This window comes from Hirundo rustica, chromosome 16 (assembly GCF_015227805.2).
Source record: "Hirundo rustica isolate bHirRus1 chromosome 16, bHirRus1.pri.v3, whole genome shotgun sequence".
Classification (NCBI taxonomy): domain Eukaryota; kingdom Metazoa; phylum Chordata; class Aves; order Passeriformes; family Hirundinidae; genus Hirundo; species Hirundo rustica.
Genome location: NC_053465.1, coordinates 15054840 through 15077238, shown reverse-complemented (window position 1 = coordinate 15077238; position 22399 = coordinate 15054840). Strand labels below are relative to the sequence as shown.

The following is a 22399-nucleotide window of genomic DNA, read 5'->3' as shown; positions in this document are numbered from 1 at the left end:
ACAAGGGGTTAATTAACTGCTATTACAAATTTCACACATAACCTGAAACAAAAGGCATCTCCTAATGGATATAAAAGAAAGAGAATGGGTGAATACTATGAAGAACAACTTTCTAAACAAATGGCTATCAACTTGATTCAGTCCTAGTAAAGAGTGTCCATGGTTCATCTGCCAGCCTTAATTCCAGTGATGAGAGCTCCCAGGGAGGACAGACATTTCCTTCAGGGTGAAGCAGAAGCTGCACTGATGCTGAAACTCTGAGCCATGACCAACGGTAAGATCCCCAGCCCAGCCCCTGAGTTCAGAACTGGACTGCAGGCCTCATCAAACACTTTATTGACCACTGCTGAACACACAGGAAGGTACAACCTGGGTCTATTCACTGAGTTGTCTCCACATGAACCCTGAAGCTCCAGTATCATCACAAAAACGGCGAGGGGGGTTTCAAGGGGTGGCGTGTCCAAAGTCAGCCAATGGGTACAAGCTCTGACAATCCAACCTCCCAGGAAGCTCCTGGAAACTGAGGAGGCTAAGCTCCCATTTATTACAACAAAAATAACAAGCTTAGAACAATTTAAAAACAAACAAACTGAAACAAAGCACAACAATCACACATGGGATGGTAATTTTGGTAATTTCCAGTAAAAAAATGCAAACAAAAACTTCAATCAGTTCATCTTCTTTACTGCAGCTTCCCCCTACCGAAGAGCCAAGTCCCAACTCTGGGGAAAAAGCACCTTCTACAAATACACCTTTCTACCTCTACAATGTTCACTGTTAGGTTGTACACCATCCATATACCCCTTAATCATGACCAATAAACTCAAAGAAATGCTCATGCATGCCTTCACTATAGACAGATATATCTATATATAGAATAGATATATTCTCCCCTTTTCTGAGAAATAAAAAACTGATAGGTCAAAACTGAAACTATTTCAAATATTAGTTTGGAATGTATCAAATTGCAAGAAGTTTCAAATTAACACATGGACTTAAGTAAAACCTGTTACTAAACCAAACTCTTCATGCAAAGAACACATATTTCAAAGTTCTTCCCTTAAAAACTAACTCAACACAGGCTGGGGCTTTGGAGTCAGTGACTAGACTTACACTACAATGGTAACTGCAATCCTAAAGTGTTCACTGACTCCTCCCACCAAGTAAGATTTTCTTCCTATTCCTTTCATATTTATTCAGCTGCTTTTTCTTTGCCCTCACCATGATTCTCAAGTACTTATTTTGAAACCTGAAGAACAACTTAACTGAAAAACATACTTAACATCTCAACCACACAGACCTTTGTAACAGTCCCAAACATGTATTTTACATTGCAAATCATCTCTGCCTTTCTCCAGTAAGGTCTTGTTTCTTCCCTTAAACGCCTATTTCTACTTCAGGCCTAAACATCCTGTCCCACTCCCCAGGTAAATCCAGCTGTCTATCACTCAATCTTCCATTTTTCCATCCAAACTCCTTAAGCTGTGATCAAAGACTACACCATACTCCTCTTCTTTGATTCTTCAACTACACTGCAGTTTTACCAGCAAGAACCTCCACATACCACATCTTACTTACAATCGCTTTTTGAAGCGATTCCTCAGCATTCATTCTGCCTTCTCCATCACAACCTCCACCGTTCCCAAACTCTGGAAATCTAAACTATAGTACTACTATCCTGTAGTTATACTACATCAGTATCATTTAACCCATTTCTCTAAAACTAGGCATGGCGACTTCAAGGTAGAAACTCAGTAAATCCATCTATCTAGACTAGTCCGTACTGTGTGAACAGAATTAATTCAAAGTAAAACTTTAACTACAAATATGCCAGCAATACATTTTACTGATCGTTGCTATTTTATCAAATTCACATTAAAAACCTTAGTGGCTACATTGTACCAACAGCCACTTAATCAATGAAAAGCCTGTCATACCTTCTTTTTACTGCACTTGTTAAATCATCACCAGGAAAGACTGAAGTACTACAGAGGAATTCTTTACACTATTCTCAGACGCCCTGCAGTTATTATGGTACAGTGGCAACTCTTGCCTAAAAAGTTATTAAGGACATAAAGCAGAATTGACCTTTCAATTTCTCATACTTTAAGAACCATGTTACCCCTTCATGGTATGTAAGTCAGGTTTTCTTCTTTATGGTCTTTACTATTGAATCTAGCTCACAAATATGATCCAGAAAAAAATCCCAAACTTTAATATTAGCTCTGCAGTACCCCCAGGAAATTGATTTGACTTATTCGTTACAAGTTCAAAGCCTAATTGCCAACACTCAGTTCTTTCTGCTTTTAAGTGTATGCTTCCTTTTAAGAGACATTCACTGTGATATTATTTTTCTGTCACTAATTATTACCACCTATAGTATGAACATCTTAACTCCTCCAACCCAATCTGTTGCAAAATAATGACACTTCAAAACAAAAATCCTAAAAAATCCCATGACCACAAGTGCCTGACATTAAGGAAGTAGAATAAAGGGAAGGATATGGCAAGGGATTTTAAAAGATGTTTTTTCTCTCGCCCATCCAGACTAACAATAGAACAATTTAACGGCCACAAACACCAGATCTCATGTTCCCTTTCTGTTCGGTTCCAGATCCAACTTCTCTTGCCAGTGCACCTTCATAAAAGCACAAACTATTACAACAGTGGGTTCAAGCCATTCCATTTGTGTCAGAGACAAGTGGGCCAAAATGATCCCACAATCTTCCTGCATTAAGGGCAAAGAAATTACACAAATGCAGGCAGCCATTTCCTCAAGTGCTCTTCCATGTCTGCTATCCACAGCATACACACTGTACGTTTCCAGTCTATATGCTGAAGTTTGTTGTCATTAGGTTTGAATTTGCTAAAAAGGTGTTCCACACCCTTGAGAAAACACCTCTCTGCAAGCCAAGCACCCAAAAATCCCTACAGCTGCCACCAGGGACCCTCTTTCTTTTCTCAAACTGAAATCAATAATTTTAATAAACTTTTAAGAAATATGACTGAACTGAGGCAGACAGAATTCTCCAAGCAAAAACCTCTCTGATGAAAAACCTAGAATAAATTTAACAGCTACAAAAGAATGAAATAAATTACATTCACTCTAAGGAGAGAGACTCAAGAGTTACCACCATTAAGTGGAACCTACAAACAAACTGCAGAGCACTACCTGTCTCATCCAGGCAGCAGTGAGGACAAACAAACTGACTTGGCACCATAGTCATTTGTCTGTCGCAAATTCAGAGCTTTTATGTGAACCTAATGCAGTAGCAGGGGTATTTGGAAAGCACAAAAAGATTAAAACAGCATCTGTGAGCTGTCCAGAAAAATTAAAAAAACCAGGATCTTCCTACCTAAACTACTTCTTCAAACCTACACACGACAGAGGAGGTTATACTACATTGCCACACCATGACTGGCACAGAACACAGTTACTGGGATTCCTCTCACCTTTCATAATAACAAAATTAAGTGATCCTATGATTATAGTCATTCCAGTCACTGCACTGAAATAGCTGGTATTTCATAGAGATACATTACCTGCATATCAATTAGAATTCATAGTACATTCACTTATTATTTAGTTTAAGCATTTTAGGTTTCAGAAAACTTACTGTTGTTTCTGCTTGAAGCTGTTTTTACAGACCTAACTAATGACAAAATTTAATACAGAAAGTAACACAAGCTATCATGCAGAAGGAAAAGACTATAATGTCTTCTGTTCCTGGAGACATTAAAGTAGCCAAAAAAATTGCCCACTCATTCAAAGTGGCGCCGCAAGGAAGAAATGCCATTTGGGTTATTGTCTTAACAAAACTACAGTGTCAGTAATCCAAACAGAGGGCTAAGTGTCCAGATGACAAAAAAGGGCCTTCAAAAAATTCAGGACATTTGTGCAGTAGGTCATGGTGTGCAGTAGGTGCATGTAATTTTCCACATACACTTGAAAGGCTTTTTTAAGATGCATCCAGTTAAAATATACACCCTGACTTAAGTGATAACAACTACAACTGTCTTTAAAAAAACTTTTAAAATACTTACCATCAAAAACTGTTCTGATTTACAATCTAAGAAAACACAACATTCTGCAGGGCTCAGGTGTAACTGTTTAACAGCAACTGTTTTAAATCAATTACCTCTTACACATTCTGTCCTAATAGCTGAATTTATATTTCAGATCAGTTTAAAATTTTAAGTATTTAGTCACTGTTTATTGTGCCCCTTTTCACACAAACTCAGTGCTGAAGTTTCTGAACCCACATACATTCTTCATTAGATTAGGGCAGCACTCGGTTGTTTTCACTGTAGCTAAAGCATGACAGTTTGGCCTCAACCTTTTAATTTCCCCCCTAATGCCCCATCTCTGACAATAAAGTTGAAGTTCCCTTAAAGTGAGGATGAAAACATTCTGTCACTGGCACACCGCTTACTGGGAGACAAATTAACTATATCACCACCACTCTGCACACCTACCTCCCAAAAGCATTCAAGTCCATACTTGAAGAGAGCTCTAAGTGTTAGTAAAAACACTCTTATGTATTTATATAAGACTGGACCTGCAACACAGAAAACTGCTCTGCAGCAATGCTGGAGTGTAGTGGGGGAACCCTAGGCAGATGAATCTGTGATATTTAATAACTTCACCTCCCCTCCTGGGGAGGAAACTCCCTGAATGTACAGGGGTTTCCGTACATTCAGTCAGTAAACTGACAGTGTCTAATGTTACTTTAATTACCCTCTTCACTTTTCTAGCTGGTTGCACTAGTGTTGCTCAAACACACATGGTTTATAAATTCTGCCCTTGTATTAGAAACATTTGCCCAGTAACGAAAAAGTATTGGCAACCATCGTTTTCACTTCAGAGTTGAGATTCCTGGTCAAACAAGCAAGGGCTTTCCACAATCTATATCCATCCTCCTGTCAAAACAAGTAGCAATGCTTTGGTTATACTGCTGAAAACAAAGAAGTTTCATAAAAAGCTCATTGAGAAGCAAATTCTGGCAAGTGCCACTACAGCAAGGTCACTAAACAAATGGGTGCTACATAGAGGCTTCTAATTTTACTGACAAGAGATCCTATGAATTTCATCATAAAAGGCTCTCAACCAAAGTTATCTAAAAGGAATTCTTGAAATAGTTTAGGTTCTGACTATTCTCACTGATTTCCTCCCCAAATCTACCTAAGCAACTAGAAAGCATTTCTAAGCTTTCTGCTGTCAAACAGAGCAGTGCTACATGCACATACTCACATTCAATGGAAAACAGTCAACATTAAACAATTTGTTCCAAACTCTGAAATTGCTAGCTGGAAGTTCCACCTTCCTTCAGATGGTCAGAAATGAGAGCTATACAAGCCAATCGATTCCTTGTTTAACAATACCATAAACTACAACACAAAGAGTTCAAAGAGTCACCAGCCTTCCTGAAGTAGTGACTAGCTCAAAAGGCCAGGCTTTGCCAGAGAGTTTTAGGCAGAATTAATTCCTATTTTTCCTGTGCAAGCCTTACAAGTCCTTACTTTTTGGTTTTAAACTTTACAGGGAAATTAACACTCTTGTGTACTGCGCGCCATAAGGGCAATCTCCACTCCAGGCCCCGAAGTCTTTCCTAACTATGATCAGGCAGATCTAATTCACAGGTGATTCATAGTGAAAGAACTCCAAAGTTGAGGGAAATGGTGAAGCTGGTGTGAGAATAGCAAATGCAGAGTTACAAACTGATTCTGCGGAACTCAGACTCATGTAAAAGAAAATACATTGCTTGTTTCTGAAAGCTTATCTAAATGTATTTGGGAAGCAACTAGTAAGATCATTTGAATTTCAGGCTGTAAACACAAGAACACAAGGACTAATATCTGCCTCTGCAGAAGCAGTAAAGGAACTCAGGTAGAACCCATCTGGCTAACTCTCTCTGAAGATGCCATGCTGTGAGTACACAAACAAACCCAGAACGGTAACAAAAGAATCTGCACAGAAGTGAATACCAGCAAGTGAAAGGAGTCACAGCCAAACCATCTGACACCCATGTTCAGGCTGGAGCTACCAAAAATGAAATTTAGGGCTGCTTTTTCTCCATTTGGGGTTCATAGCCAGGAGTGAAAAGCCAGGGAAGGGACTTAGGAAACACTCCCTACACAAAAAACACTCAAACATTCCACATAGTAACAAAGCTCCAAGAAAATTACTAACAACGTTGTCCGTATAGAAAACTAGCCATAGTCAGACCTACCTGATCATGAGATTGGGAAAGAGAAGTGGATTTCAGTACACAGCCACAAATCAATGTGCATACAACCAACAGGTTTTCATTCCTTGGAAAATCCAGACTGTGGAAAAAACAAATCTTTGAACTGCAATCACATTCTCACTGCGAAAAACAGATAGGAAGAGAACACTTTGAGGTTACTCTTCCTGCAGAAGCATTACACAGCTTCCCTTCCCTCTCGCCCTGTATACAAACTCTAGCTCAGTTTTCCCAAAGCCATGGAAAAAAAATAAATAAATACAGCCACAGAGCAGCAAGGAGCATCAGCAAACCTGGAAAAGAGCAAAGATGACCAAATGTATTTGACAACTCTGCCTCCAGGCCAAAGGAGGGTTTAACAAAAAACCTCACAGAAACAGAATTTAGCATCTCATCTTCTTTTCAAAGACATGCACATCTAAAGTAGCAAACTGACATAAAACTAATCTGTATACTACCCTAAACTCCAACTAAATGTTTCCTATTATGTCCAGTTTCAAAACTGCTTCTTTCCAACCAATTAGCAAATACAGCAACTAGTTGTTCTCTCTTGAACTAGAGTCCATACTGAACAGGAATTGCAATCCTTTGCTTCAGGGTCTAAAGGCTGTTTCTGAATAATGAACCTAAACCAACTGCTCTCAAACAGTGGTCCATTGGCCAAACAGAGCTTTTAAGTGGTATATAATACACTGTAGTTTCAGTTTTGCAAATCAGAAGGCCAACACAGTTCAGTGCTGCTAAACAAACCACTGAGGGGCAACAGCACTTGCTACAAGAAGCAGCAACTTTGGAACCACCACAGCAGACGACTGAGGAGAAAAAAAATAAAGAAACCACAATCAGTATTTACATTTAATGCACCACTGCTGTGCCTAGAAACTGAGAAACTGGAAACATACTCTTTTGTAGAGTCTACCATCTTCAGCGCTCCAAAATGCTTTCAGGAAAACAGGCTGCTGATTTCACCGAGTATAGGCAATGACTTTAGGGATAGTATGAGTAATGTGGAAATGAGCAGCACATGTATTTTTTGAAAGGCAGACCTTCAATGTCATCTGGTACACAACTACAGTCTTCATTTTTGCATCAATCTTTCTCTCCACTCAACAAAAATTTAGAGTATAGACACTCAAGAAAAATACTAGATGCTATGAAAGGAATGATACTTAAAATAAAGTATCCTTCAGGTTTCTTTAAACCTACAAAGCCTCAAACCTCTCATAAATCTCCATTTAGAACATAGCAACAATTCATCAGTAAAGAACTGGTTTTAATGCTGATAGTACAGAATGCCAACAAAATCTGACTGACATTTATGGGTAACTGCTTGAAATTTGGTAATACTAAGCCACACTTTCACCCAACTACTGAAGTTCATTCATGTAAGTCACAATTTTATCACTGACTAATTGCATTCATTTCTATTTAGAATGGGAAAAAATCCCATACATTAATAAACAAATCATGTTGTGAATATAACATTTTACCACTTTTTTTTCAGCAGTAGTACTTAAGACACACATAAGGAACTGCTAAAAACACCAACTTAGCCAGTTACGTAAACACAAATATCTTCTTCACATTATTTGGAGAAACTGGGATATCGGTGTCACTGACTGTATTGTTCAAATGAGGCTAAGAAGGATGTAATTTTCTGACACGCAAGGCATCAAGGTCAAAACATCTGGGGATCTGAGCAGCATCCATCAGCTGATTCTGTATATTGCTACCTCTTCCTAGCAATCAGCTTGGGGAATTATATCCAACCACAGTTTTGTACCTTCCACACTGGAGATAGGACCTCAGAGTTCCTACCCCTTATTTTTAAGGCTGTTCATGAATATAGACAAGTGTTAAGTAAGCAATTTTATGAACTCTAGACATATAGTCTAAGGGTATTGCACAAAATTTAGCTTAACATGAAGTTTAAGGCTACTTCTAACATGAAACCACATTGTTACAGTAAACAGTTTGCATTGACTCTTGATAATGAACTTCTCTGTGTATGTTTTAAAGGATCAACTGTAACTATTTTGAGTTGATGTACTGCTTCTCATAATGACAGAAAACCTAAGCATGCTATGACTTCCTATTTTCTTTTTTTCCAAGAGCCTATTCTTAAGGAAGAGGGGATATTTACTAATCAATTTATGCCAAAAGGAGAATCAACTGCTTGGCAAAGTGAAGGGCCCCTACCCCACCCCAAATCCTCCATTCAAGCATTCCATCCAAGTCAACATTCCCAACACCCATGGCTTTCTGGTTTGTGCTTTTTTTTTTTTTTAAGATAAGCATTGAAACATCTTCAGACCATACAGAAAAATCAAGAATCAGAAAAAAGCTTTCCAAAACAAACCTGCACTTTTATCAAGTCCAAAGGAACAGGCACACAAGTTTGTTTCATAGCATATGCTGTGTCTAACCCAAACACTAGAAGCCTTGGATCCATTACCAAGAGGATTACGATGTGAAATCAAAAGACAGTAACACAGAACTGGGTATCTAATTCCAGACACCTGTAGTTTAATTACATTTCACAACAAGGCAAGCATTGTTGTGATGCATTTGAACTTGAAAAAACAGTTATCACCAGTTTTGGCGAGTCAGCACACACTAATATCTTAAATCAATTCTGTCAACAATGAAGCCAAGTTTTCCTTTTCAGTAATTTTATTCTAATGTGAAACATGAAGAAACAAGCACCCAAAAAACTCCAATATAGTATGAAACTTTAATAAAAGTTGCTTAAAAACAAAGAGCAAAATTTTAAAGTAAACTGACTTGACTCCTAATCACACATCTTTCTGACATCAGGAAGAGTACTTTCAGACTGTCAGGAAAAAAAAAAGAAACAAAGATCTGCTGTTGAAACATTACTCCCAAAGACTGTTGAAATGCATAACATGAAGCTTCAGAGACAGACAGTTTTATTAACAGGAGGCTTAATTTTAAACAGTATATACAAATCACATGACTTTTCCAAAGTTGGGACCACCTAGTAATCTGTCAAAACAAAATTATGCTAATGAATTACAGAAGCATCTGTGTAATGCAACCGCCTCTTTATTGAAGTATGCCTTTATACAATCCTTCCATGGATTCCTGTACTGTGAAATCCTCTCAGGACGCAGCGCTGCACAGGTTTGCAAATCTCTCCTACACACCACATGAATAAAACTGTTGCCACTTGCACCTCTCAATTTTGCCTGCCCATACACTTCAGTGTTCCATGGTTTGCAACACCAAAAGGCACTGTTCTTCTTTGTCAAAAAAAACCCCAAAAGCAGTTTGAAGTTTACTATGTTTAAGTACAATGATTTGCAGGGAATAGCAGGATTTTTTTCAGGCAATGACCAAGTCTTAAAATTTATCATAGGCCAACCAAGGATGAACCAAAAAAATTCTACTTTTCACTTGTATAATTACTTCCTTTCCATTTCTCTCTTTTCCCATGGAAGGTTTCACTGCACAACAAAGAAAATGGCAACTCTTTACAGACTTTGAATACAACATCACAACTTTATTGCAAAAATATATAGTAAACTCAGTATTTTCAAGTTTTGGAGAAAAATAAATTTTATCTCTGAATTCACCCATAGCAGTAATTCACAACAGAGTTGCTGAAGATACAAGTTTCTTTCATTATAACCTAATTTAAAACTTTATCTGGACTCCAATCTTCTACTAATAATAGCCACTTTGGTTCTCTTAGCAGAGACTCTACGTGAGGAGTTCAAGAGACATGCGAAACAATATCCAACGAGTGTCAAAGATCCTTTCCCAACTGATTTGTGTAATCCTAACAAATCAAGCTACTTAAACAATGATTATTTTCAACTGAAATAATTTTGAATGTACTATAAAACTCTTATGATTTATGTTTGAGGTTAGCTATACTTGTGGCAAAAGTCTTATTCTGCACAGTTATAATTGCAATATATAAATAACTAAAGGTTATACCACAAAGAACAGCTTGAATTTTACAAAACGATTCTGCTAATACTCATAGGAATTAGTTTGGTAGACACATCAGCAAAGGGCATAATTCAACTGTTCATACAGTGAGAATTTTGGAAAAAATAAAGATACATACACAAAACAATTGATCTGTGTACACTGAGAATTCATTCAGTTGCAGAATAAAATCAGGACTTTAAACAAAGCTTTGACCAGTGAACAAAGCAAATTCAGCCAGCATTTAACCAAATCTAAAAATAGCTATCTATTTTACAATGGCTTACAAGAACACCACTGAAGAGCTTCACTGACTTCATCTATTTCCCTTATCCAAAACTATGTCAAACCAATCACAGTTTCTCAATAAGCACTGTGTCCAGAAGAGTTTACCTAACTTTTATGACGAGTAAGAATCTGTCCAGCTTCTCCACATACTTGTACGAGGAAAATCCACCACACCTCTCTCCGTGCAGTTTCTCATGTAATGGCTAACCCAGTGCTCTGTCTTGTCAAAACCAATCTGTTTTACAATTTAAACAATCCACAGGTTCTATCCTGGAAATACTATAAAAACCAATCCAGATGCATTTGTCACAGCACTATGAATATCTATTCTACAACTACTTTATGAACAGCTACCCTAATACAAGTTTTACTTTTCTGGAACCTATAGGCCTGTCATTTAAATCAACAACAGCTGCCATAGCTTCATCACGAGACTCAAATGCAACCATTGCTTCTCCAGTGGGCATGCCTTTTTCATTGTATTTTAAGCACACAGAACCAGGGATCACTTGGTAACCATAAAAGAAATCCAAAATTTCATCCACCGAAACAGTAAAGGGCATATTCTGCACTTTAATGACAGCTGGCCCGGGCTTCCCAGACCCTGTTCCAAAACCTGGGGGTCCACCAATATGTATGTTTCCTGGTCCGGGTCCAAACCCTGGAGGTCCACTTAAATGTCCAAGACCGCTAGCAATTGCTGGAGGACCAGCACCAAAGGCAGGGGGCCCACTTAAATTGCCAGGACCATTACCAAATGTCTGAGGACCCCCTGCGAAACCTGCTGGTCCACTCAAATTAGCAGGACCACCTGCAAAACCTGGTACCTCAATATTTGCACCAGGTAAACCACTAGCTGCAACTGTGGGTATCCCTGGTCTCGAATCAGGAAAGCCACCTATTCCAGGAGGCGGTAAAGGGGGACCAAATGTGCCAGACCCACTGAAATTACCAGGAAAATTGAACGGAGGACCATTATTTGCTTCTTTAGCATTTCCCCCCAAGAAGGCATGCTCATCCCCACCAGGGCCCTGTGCTCCTGGCACAGACGCATTTCCCTGGATCGGTATTTTCAGGATCTTCTTCCCTTGAGATGGTGGGTTTCTCTCAATCTCTCTCATTTCTTCTACAGTTATCAAACGCAAATTAACATCTCTTCCATTCAGTTTTTTACGGTGCAAGCGCTCTGCCTTACGAGCATCATCTTCAGCTTTAAACTGAACCAGTGCTTGTCCTAAACCTTGCCCATTATTATCAACAAGAATCTGTACAGAGTTTTCTTCTACTGCCAGTCCCTCTAGAAACTGAAGTACTTCAATTTTTGTTATATTGTATGGAATATTAGATATATGTGCACAAAGTTTTGGCAAGCCTGATTCTCCCTCAGCATTCATAAGGATTTCTCTCTGGTCATAGTTGAAGTTCTGCAATCTTTTACGAATCATATCTATCTTTTCTAACATTGCCTTTTTAGTAATTGGATGTACCTGAATGAAGCGATTCCCTATGTACTGCTTATGATGACACAAAGCTGCTTTATAATCAGCTTCATTCCTAAACTCAACAAATCCCTCTCCAATTGCCTTCCCATTAGGTCCATAAGCTATATAAATGCTGTCCTCAACTATATCCAGCTTTTTAAAAAAATCTATCACATGTTTGTTCTCCGATTCAAAGGGAAGACCTTTCAAATAAACACAGAAACCGTGCTCATGGGGAGATCTCGACCGTGACCTTTTCTGTCCGGTGGGAGATTTGGACCTAAGGTGAGCCTGGGGAGGAGGATGTGCCTGCCCAGAGGGACCCATGGTTTGCTTGAAAGTTATGTGGCCTCCAGCAGCTACCCACTGTCTCTCTGTTGCAGGACTAACTTCAACATAGCGCTGAATCATAAGCATTCTGTTTCGCTTCAGTGCTTCAAAAGTATCTTGAGGAGAAAAAAACTTAACTAGTCCATTTCCATTATTTCGACCTACATGATCCTTCAGCATATGGACTGCATCCACACGGAGCCCAAGGAAAAAGTCTTTCACATCAGATTCTGTTGCAGTAAAGGGCATTCCATGAACGCTGACATACAAATCATCTGGATTGATTGGAATTGGCTTGACACTACCTTGAGAATTCATCTGAATAGGATTTACAGGATTCATGGGACCAATAAACAATGGATTCAAGCCGCTGTTCATATTCACTGCTGCTCCAGACCCATTCATTCCAGTGGGTAAGGGTGCTACAGGTGGAGGATTCATAGGAGGCATTCCTGATATAGGAGGCAGAGGTGTCATTGGAGGTACAGGGGGCACAGGGGGTATTGGAGGAACTGGAGGAACAGGAGGCAGTGTGGGTACAGGAGGTGGAACAGGTATAGGGGGAATAGAAGGCATAGGTGGCAAAGATGGCATAGCTGGGATAGGAGGGATTGGAGGAGGAGGTACTGTGTTCATTGGGGATGCTGTGCTAGGTATAGTTGAGCTAAATGTTGGACTACCAAAGGTACTCCCAAGATTTGGAGGTGCAGTCCCAATACTGGCAGTAGAAAATGTGGTTATGTTTTTATTGCTTTCATGCACCGTAGTAGAAGCAGTTACTACACTAGGAGAAGGATTACTGAAGTTAGATACAGTAGTAGGTAAGTTAACCCTTCCACTCATTCCAGAACTAGGTGGTGGTCCCGACCTGTTAGCATTTGCTGGTGGCATATCTAGATTGGCAGTTTCAAAACGCCTACGACTGAGTTCTATCATGTTCTGCATTTCAGTTTTACTGCTCAGCAACAACGTTACTTTTGACCCTTTAATTGTACCACCTGTGCGCATCATACCAAGCCTTGCATCTTCATCAGTGGCAAAAACGATGAAAGCCTCACCCAGTTCACCCCCTACAATATGCACGCCCCCATCAGGAATGGTCAATCCAGAGAAGAAGTGGCGAATGTCCATGGTCCCCGCCACAATCGGGAGACCTTGCAAGCGGATGACCACAGCCATGCTGCGCTGAAACAACACACACCTGCAGATGAGAAAAGGCAACGGCTATGTCAGACTACTGTTTGTGACACCATGCAATTACCTACACACACCATCTACTATACTTCTTTATATACACCTAATAACATCCTGAAAAGATTAAGCGTGTTTATATTCCAAGTTCCTAATTCATGTTTACTTCATATAGACTGAAGTATCAAGCACTTACCAACACAACCAGTATATATTTTGCACTAGGAATTCCGAAATAGCAGTTATACTAAGACCCACAAGTGTCAGTTAAAAAAAATAAAGGAAGCTCAAAAATCAGAACTATTACATCAGTAGTTCAATATTTAATGGAATGCAAGCAAAAGGAGTATTTTAGCCACACAAAACAGAATTAATTTACTATACACTGATATGGTGCCCACTGTATCTGACAATGTGACAGACAAATTCTGCACAGCTATGGGAAACAAAGTCCCCTTTAATTTGGGGAAAGATTTTACCTCCTGCCAGGTGAAGACAACTAGAAACAATAGTGGGTTGGTTAAGAACAAAAACCCATTATGGACAACTAGAACAGTGAGACTCACAAGAAATCCTGACAGGGAGTATCTATATTATACCGACCTGAGGCTTCTCTCCTAGCAAAGGCAAGAGGTCCAGGTGACCTGAGGCTTGCTATTATAAACATTTTGTGACAATAGAGACTTAAATTAAATTAGCATCTATGCATATCCAGCTAGATATATGACCTTTACAATTTTCAAAAATTTTCAGAGGATTTTTTTTAACATTTGCAGATATTCTGTCTAGCATAACCCCTTACATCTCAGACATAAGTATATTAATTTTATCTCCACAGCTGGTACCAATAGATGCTTAAGGTAATTCTGAACAGCTAGATCTGAACAGTTACCTTGTGACCTCAGAAGTCTGAAGTCACATCAGAAGTTGAAGATAAAGAGAAAACAAGATACTTGTCACTTATGCAAACCTTCAGCAAAGGCTGAAAGCATCATATTAAATAATATTAGCACAGTTCAACAGTTCAGAAGCCACTCTCTCATCCTAAGCCACCAGCAATAGCGCCATGCTTCACCTGAGCCACTTCATCCTTGAAACTTCTTGACTTCCTAAGTACAAGCCAGTTCAGTATCTGTATGGAAGACCTCCAAGGCTCCCGTAAGTCACATACCAATAGTGTTAACTCAGCATTTCAAATCAAGGATGAACCCGATCACCGAATCACAGAACCGAACCGTTTAGGCTGGAAAAGACCTTAAAGAACAAGTCTAACCTGATGCCCCAATGCAAGGCCACAAAGCTATCCATCAAAGACTCCTGATCATTACCAAAGCTCTGACCAACTACAATCAATAACCATCTCCCAGCAACTCAGCTATATCCCAACATACAGTCAAATCTTCTAAGTTGGCGTCATTTGCTTTTCCAGGTCATCCAAATCCTTTAGAGAAGACAAGTCTTGAATGACTAGGTAAAGCCACAATTTAACCACATAAGGCTGAAATGAAAACAAGAGTAACCATTCTCCTCTGGGGTGAAGAAGCAACAATTCTTTTGTTTGCATGATGGAACCTCAGATTACTAAAACTTAAGTATTTTGATCTGTTGACCAACACACCAGAACTAAACCCTTCAACACACTAATGAACTTAAGCAACATTCTGAGATATTACAGGCCATTGCCCCACAGCTAACACCAGAAAAGTGTGGAGGTCCTTTCTCCTTCAAGGAAACAGCAAACAAGCCCATTCGCACCAAGTCAGTTATGCTGCTCTAGTCACTGTGCATGAATGCTGGATTCCCTATTGCACCATCCTGGAAGAGAGACTAGAACATGCAGTTCGTAACATAAGATGTAGAAAAAACACCACTAAAAAAAAACCTATTCCACCAAGGAAAGACAGCAAGAGAAACGCAATCTTGGGGATAATTTTTTTTGGAAACAACTTTCTCATCTCCATGGTGAGGTAACAGAAGCAACATCCTTGCCTTTAGCTCTGGTAGTGGAATTACATTTAATCTGAAAATAAAATTCATTGCCCAGTCATTTTCCAACAACAAAATAACTTGCCCGTGAGGAAAAAAAAACCTCACAAGTCAAAATAACGGCTACCTAAGCCATCTAAAACATTTAAAAATGTATCTAAGACTTTTTGCACTGTTTTAAAAAGCAGTGTTTTATAATGATTCTGTTGCATTTTTTAAATTTGCCTAGCATTGATGACAAGCTCTGAAGTGAAAGGTAAAATGAAAACTCTGCGTCCTTTAAAGAAGCTATATTAAGGAGTATTGTAAATCCAAGGTTTATGTTGTGCTACAGGATTGCTTTTGAATTAGATGATCCTGAGGCAAGCAAGTGGTATAAAAGTATCCCTGGCTTTGCACCCATGCTTTAAAAACTGGAATACTACTAAAAGCAAGTCTTGCCAGGAGGCTTAGATTTCTTCTACTACCTATTATACATAGAAATTAGTTTCAGAAATTTTTATGTATCAGAAGTTAAAGACATTTGAAGTTTCTCGTGTTAAATGGGAGATTACTTTTACCTATTTTCTTAATGCAAAAGGGATGACAATCTGATATAGCTATTGGTTGAACAAAAGCAACTTGGGAAGGTGAGTGTACTAAGGTCTGCTGGTTTGGAGCACCTTACATTCTTTAACAGGATTGACACCTCCAGGATAATTGCATTTATAATTGATTTCATGAATCCAGCCCAGAAGACAAATCAACAGACCACATCCAAGAAGAGTTCAAGCATTTGAACATTTATGTAACTTCTGTGATAATGCAAATCTTTCAGCTTCGCATTAAATTCAAAACTTCATAATAAATGCTAAGGGAATACCTTAAGTCTTGTTACTAAGTACCCTATTCAGATCCACTGAATCACTATTGACAAAAATATCCAAAGAGGTGCTTAGGCATATAGTCACTAGAAAAACTATCTGCAATGACTTCAGTGTAGTTAATTCCAAACAAGAGTATTAAGCAAATGCTTGCTTAATATTAAGCAATAGCTGACTGTAACATGGTCTGAATAAAAAGAATTTTAAGGACTTGATTAATCAAACATTTTTGACAAAGGAACATGTAAGACAGCTGCTTCATTCTTTCAGAATTTCGATGCTTAGCCAAAGTAGTAGTTAATGTCAGTTCTGTGCTAAATAGAAAAATCTCAAGGACCAAAAGGGCCAATTTTTAAACGTCTAAATACTCACAAACCACATTTTTTCCAAAATGCACTTAGGAGACAATAACCCACTTGCTCAAATTTTCCAAGTAATGGAAATGCAAAGCCTGCTCAAACATTTCACTGTCCACTTGCAAAGACCAGCACATGCAGAGGCAACATTAATTTCAGACACAAAACAGGCTGCACACCAATTCAAAAGGCACTGAAGGCTTTTTATTGGACTGTCAGACATGTTCTCAAGCTGCCTGCTTTTCTCCTGGTACAAAAAGGTACTTCAAGGCAAAAGTGGGTTTTCTTGCCATTTTGTGTGTTTTGAGTATTTGTGGAAAGACAACATGCTAGGGGCGTACTATGGACAATCCATCCCCATTAGCAAGCTGTGATCAAAGCTAGAGATTTACAGGCTGCTGACAACCAGCCTCAATAAACTCATCTGATAAATTTTAACACGTCTTGAGAGTAGCATATTTAAAAATGTTGATGTTACACTGGAAAAAAAAAGGTGTAGAAGATGACAAAACTATTTATCTCATCAATGTGCCAGTTAGTAAAATAATAGTAATTTGGGTCATACATACAAATTGATAAGCACACCAGACTAGCCTTTTAAGATATATGGATTTTGCAATAGAAAAGTTCAGAAAATTCATCCTAGCCCCTGGGGAGCATTAAAGTACAATACCCATGTGACACACACACACTTGGCAATTCTTGGGTGAAGACTAAGAACTGCCAAAACACTCGTACTGTAGGAGGAATTTTAAGTATGATACTGTCTCGAAAAAAAGTTAAAACTGCAAACTACAATTTTGTCATTTACTTTTTTAAGGCTAAAATCAACCTGTTATAGTCATCTTTGAGCCAATTTGAAACTATCTGATCCCTTTAAGTGCTGCAAAACCCAACTAGAACCAACTGATGTACACTTCTACACTCCAACAGTTACACACAGACCTGTGGCTTGAAGCAAAGTAACTGCATTTTCCAACAGTGAAAAATAAATGGGAGTGTGTTCCAGACTACCACATGCTGATCAAACAACAAAACATTAGTTCGGCAGAAAATTTTGTTTAGAAGAAAAACACTGCCAAAACCACCACCACCAGTGGTGAGCAGACAAGCTACAGATTATCTGACCCAGGTCTTTTAACACAAATTCACAGATTCCAAAAGCTTCATGTGTTTCTGAGGATATACTCAATATGCATATAAAGAAGTCTTCAATTCAAAAGCTCTTACCTGCAAAGACAGATGTTTTTTTCTTAACAAGTAGCAGAAGCCAAGCCAATCCTGTGGGCAACCAATTAAAACCAACTTTTAGACTGCAATAAAGAATAAATGGAGGCAAAAATCAATGCAGGCAACACAACAGCAGTAACAGTCCACAAAGAACTGTATACATAGATTTTCAAACCTGCAACCACCACAAGGCACTGCAACATACAAGAATCATAAGGGTGCATTTTCTATACACTATCTCTATATGACTTACTAGCATATGTGTTGTAGAGCTTTTGTATGGTTTCAAGACATAAATATGCCTTCCAAAAAGAATATAGAAAGAGTCAGAAAGCATTGAAAGAGTCTTTCAAATTTTCCCATCACCAATAGGTGAACAAACCTCTCTTTCACAGGCAAAGAACAAGAGTTAAATACTTGAAAACCCTGAATTTTACCAAACCTTTGCCCCATCAATAATGACATTCTATCCTCCAACCGTGCATCTACTTACTTGAAAAAATAACGTAGAGTAAGCCATGCCTAAGAAAACCACCCTGGAACTGCAGCTGAAGAATCCAAGAGTCACACTAGATATTGAAACTGCGAGAAATTTCACAACCATGTCTAGGCAGTCAACTCCACAGAGCACACAGCAAGAACCCCCATACGACACTCTACTTTCATTCATAATCTGCAATTTCATTGCAAGTCCTGATCAAATGCTCATTTTTTTTCATCCCTGTATAAAAATGACCTTCCCAGGTTTACAACTCAACAAAAAAGCCAAGCATCTTAAGTGCCAACACGTGTATTCTGTATTTGAAGATGGGATGGAAAACTTTTGTTCTTTGATTACTGGGCAGATCACCTCACACTAAAACTGTGATTCTTTGGAAAGCCATAGAGGAATTAATCTCACTAAGAACAGTAACTGCCACCTCCTCCTCCTCACACAACCCCAACAAGCTGGTTTCAGTTACAAGCATCATTACCGACAAGAACTTAGAGCAAGAAGCACTAACAAACTCTTCACAAACTCCCTAACAGAGGGAATTAAAACAAACATAGCTATTCGCACATCTTTCAGGACATTAATGGCAGACTTACAAGTGAGAAAGATACAACTACACTATACAGACTTATACTAAAATGGCAAATGCATTTAGAAAAATAATTGGACTTTTAAGAGAAACATGCAATCCTATATTAGAAGGACTCAACTATATACTTTCATGTATAGCAGTATCAAGCAGCAGTTTACAAAGAAAGAAAGAAATTTAATCACCTGAAAAAAACGTTTCATGCAAAAATCACACCTGCTTCAAGCAGCAGATAAATCTTTCGTGCACAAAGAATTTCCCATTTAAAAGAAAAACCCAAATCATTAGATGAATTTCCAGTACAGCAACCACGGTGTTGCATTAATTCCTCCTCACCACCCTGAAAACAAGCTGAAGATTTGCAGTGGACTAACGCAACACAAACAAAACCAGGCAGCATTTGGAATAGGTGCAAAACTCCACTCTGCTATGTTTAACTTCTCCATCAAATACCACCTACTTTTCGTTTTAAGTCTCAAATCTCTCAGCTTTAAAGAAAACCATCGATGCCTTCTGTAGGCAAAAATAACCTTTCAAATCAACAGAATACGAAAGAGCACATTAACCAGACAAGCACCAGCTAGAGCACAGGTGTTCCCACATAACGCTGGCACCACACCTCTGGGAGTCCTCCGCAGAAACTCCTCAACATCCTGTCAGCTGTACAGAAAGACCCAGCATCCTCTAGACGCACAACAAATGATTAAACCAGAGGAATATACCAAGGAAACAACCGGCCGATTTGCCTGCCTAACCCCAGCAGATCAAGGTGGGGAAGCAAACCACTACGAAATACAGGTAAGTTTAAGAGTGAGTAAAAACAGAGTCATGAGGTTTTTTCAAAAAAAACCCTCATGCTGCATATTTTCGGGACCCGTTTGAACGCTAATTCGGTTTTCTCGTAAGGGTGGCTTTAGTTTTTTCGTTTATAGACTTTGGGGGAGGAGAGTGGTATTTTGTCTGTTTGACTGTTGCTGTACGGTGTTTTTTGTTGGAGTTTTTTTGTTTGTTTGTTTTTAGCGGAGCTGATTTTTACTAGCAAAAGAGAGGGTTATTTACTGAACAGCAACTTCGCTGGTGTCTATAGGGTACCCCCGACGACCGGTAGCAGCGCCGCAGACTGGGGGGACCTTCCTCCTCACTACGTGCGGGTGTTGGCCTCGCTTCGTCCACCGGGGCTGGGCAAGGCGCCGCCGCCCCGCCCGAGCACCCACGGGATACAGACCCGCCGGGGCCCCGCGCCGACAACGGGACCGCGCAGCTCCCCGCCGCACCCAGCCCGCCGGGCGCCGTTCTGGAGCCGTCAAATTCCCGCCTCAGGCCCCGGCACAGCCCCAGCCATGCGGTCCTTGCTCTGGCTCGGGCGCAGGTGCCGCCGTAAGGTCACTCAGCTACCCCCGCCGGACGGGCCCGCGGCGTCTGCGCTCGGCCCGCACAGACTCACCTGCCCGCGCAACTCCGCGGCCGCCGGGCGCGGGCGGCGAGAGGGAGCCAGGGACGGGGGGAGCGGTCGGAGCCGGGCCCGAGCCGCGAGCCTCAGCGCGCCGGGCCGCAGCGAGGCGGGAGCGGCCCCCCCTCAGCGCCCCGGGGCCGCCAAGCGGGAGGCGTCGCCCGGCCCGGCCCTTTGTGCGCGGGGAAGCGCCGCCCGGCCTCCCTCCCCGTGTTTCCCCGCCGCGCCGCGGGCCCGCAGCGCGGGGCTGGGCAGGCGGCCCGGCCTGCCCGGGCGCCGCCGCGCTCTTACCGAGGGAATCTATCTGTACGGGAAAAAGGGTTAGAAGGGAGCCGCCCCGCCCGGGCCCGCGGCGCGCCGAGCCCCGCGCAGCAACCGCAGCTGCACAAAATGGCCGCCGCGATACGGCGCCGCCGAGGGGGCGGGGGCTGGGCGGGGCGACACGAGGAAGGCGGGGTCGCGCGCAGACGGCCACGCGTGCGCAGGGCCTGGCGGAGCCGCGACCCTCGGGTCATTCCGCGGCAGGGGCCAGCGCTTGGGCCTGCACACGGCTGGCGACGCCACTGAGGGCCGTTGCTGTGGAAACGGGAACTCTGGGAGAGCATTGAATTTCTAATGAAGAACCCTGAGAGCAACTGTTTTCTAACCTCTTGACGTACAACCAAGTCGCTGAATTAAAATTGAAGATTCCTCGGGTCGTGCTGTGTTTGTCCGTGACTTGACTGGATACAGCACCAATAACCAGGCAATGCCCTGAGCTCAAGGACCCCCAGACCCTTCTGGGTTCTCCGTCGCTGCACTTCAGTGGAGCAGCACCATCCATTTCCAATGGAAAAAAAAAAGAGACCTGTTTAGTCGTCTGCGAGAAACAGATAAAAATAAATAATTGCCTCCCTTTGCAAACATTTTTGCAGTAAATGTTGGAGTTCAACAACTCAGTTAACTTTCACCCTGGTTTCTATTAAGGGATGAAAACCAAGGTACTGTTATGGTTGTGGTTTCCTGAGGCAGAGGGATCCAGCTTGGGGCTGCTCAGCAATACAACAGTCCCCGCCCCATCATTTGTTTTCCTGTATATCGCCTCTTTCTACTCCCAAATTTTACCTTGCTACTCTCATAGCCTCCCAGGCAACAGCCCACACTTGCTTATCTCCTCCCAGTTAATAACCCCAGTTTTTCAGATTTTGTATTCTATTTGGTATTTATGATAATAGATGGCCTGAAAATACCAGTTCTGCCAAGCTAATATCTCCTTGTCTTGGTAAATGTAGGCAATATCCAGTAATTCACCTTTCTATAGCACTATTGACAATAGATAGGGTTGGCTGTAACCATGCACCCTGACATAGCCCAGAAAAGCGGGTGATTGAAGTCACCACAGGCATCAACAGTCAGGCATGCCAGCTTCCCTGGCAAGCTGGTTGCCTAAGATATGCAAGGGGTAGCAGGAGCTTCTGCAGCTCAGGGTTCACTCTGCAACACCACAGCAGTTTCCAAGCTGCACCAGCCACCCTGCAGTGCAGAGACAGTGTAGGATAACAAAAGGACAGTGATGGAATACCCCAGGTCAGAGGAGAAATAAGACTTTTCAGCTTTTGTACAATGTGATGAGTCACTGTCGCTAGAGGACATGAATAAATGCTCACAGATCTGACTCCACAAGATGAAGGCTGAAGAAGAAGACTTTATTATTTACAAAGACTTTACTTTTATAGGTTTTGAAGAATGACCAGGAATTGGAGAACAAGGTTACCACCTCTCCATCCCACTGGCCAGGCTAGAAGTCCATCAGTTGACTCTCATCAGAAAGGAATGTGAAAAACATGATGTTTACAGTGCATGTTGTGAGAATTCAGCTACAGAGCTGTAAACATCTCACAAAGCTCACAGAACATGGCAACATCTCACTCTTTCTCAGTTACAAAAAAGAAAAAAAGAAA

The 22399-nt window shown here is 40.7% G+C and overlaps 1 protein-coding gene across 2 annotated transcripts; it reads right to left on the bottom strand.

Annotated features, from left to right (window-relative positions):
- Positions 1 to 8900: 8900 nt before the first annotated feature.
- Positions 8901 to 20870, bottom strand: RBM12 (RNA binding motif protein 12). Of its 2 annotated transcripts, none has more exons than XM_040079729.1 (3): positions 20751 to 20870; positions 17928 to 18010; positions 8901 to 13502 (listed from the first exon to the last, which is right to left on the bottom strand). In XM_040079729.1, the coding sequence occupies exon 3, from the start codon at positions 13478 to 13480 to the stop codon at positions 10841 to 10843; it is 2640 nt and encodes an 879-aa protein (XP_039935663.1). In that variant the 5' UTR covers positions 13481 to 13502; positions 17928 to 18010; positions 20751 to 20870; the 3' UTR covers positions 8901 to 10840. The 2 variants fall into 2 exon arrangements, with proteins under 2 accessions (XP_039935663.1, XP_039935664.1); XM_040079730.2 differs by having other exon boundaries at positions 17928 to 17978; positions 20751 to 20817.
- Positions 20871 to 22399: the final 1529 nt, after the last annotated feature.

Excerpts from the sequence above, each read along its gene's own strand:
- RBM12 (XM_040079729.1), bottom strand. The coding sequence starts at position 13,480 with ATGGCTGTGGTCATCCGCTTGCAAGGTCTCCCGATTGTGGCGGGGACC.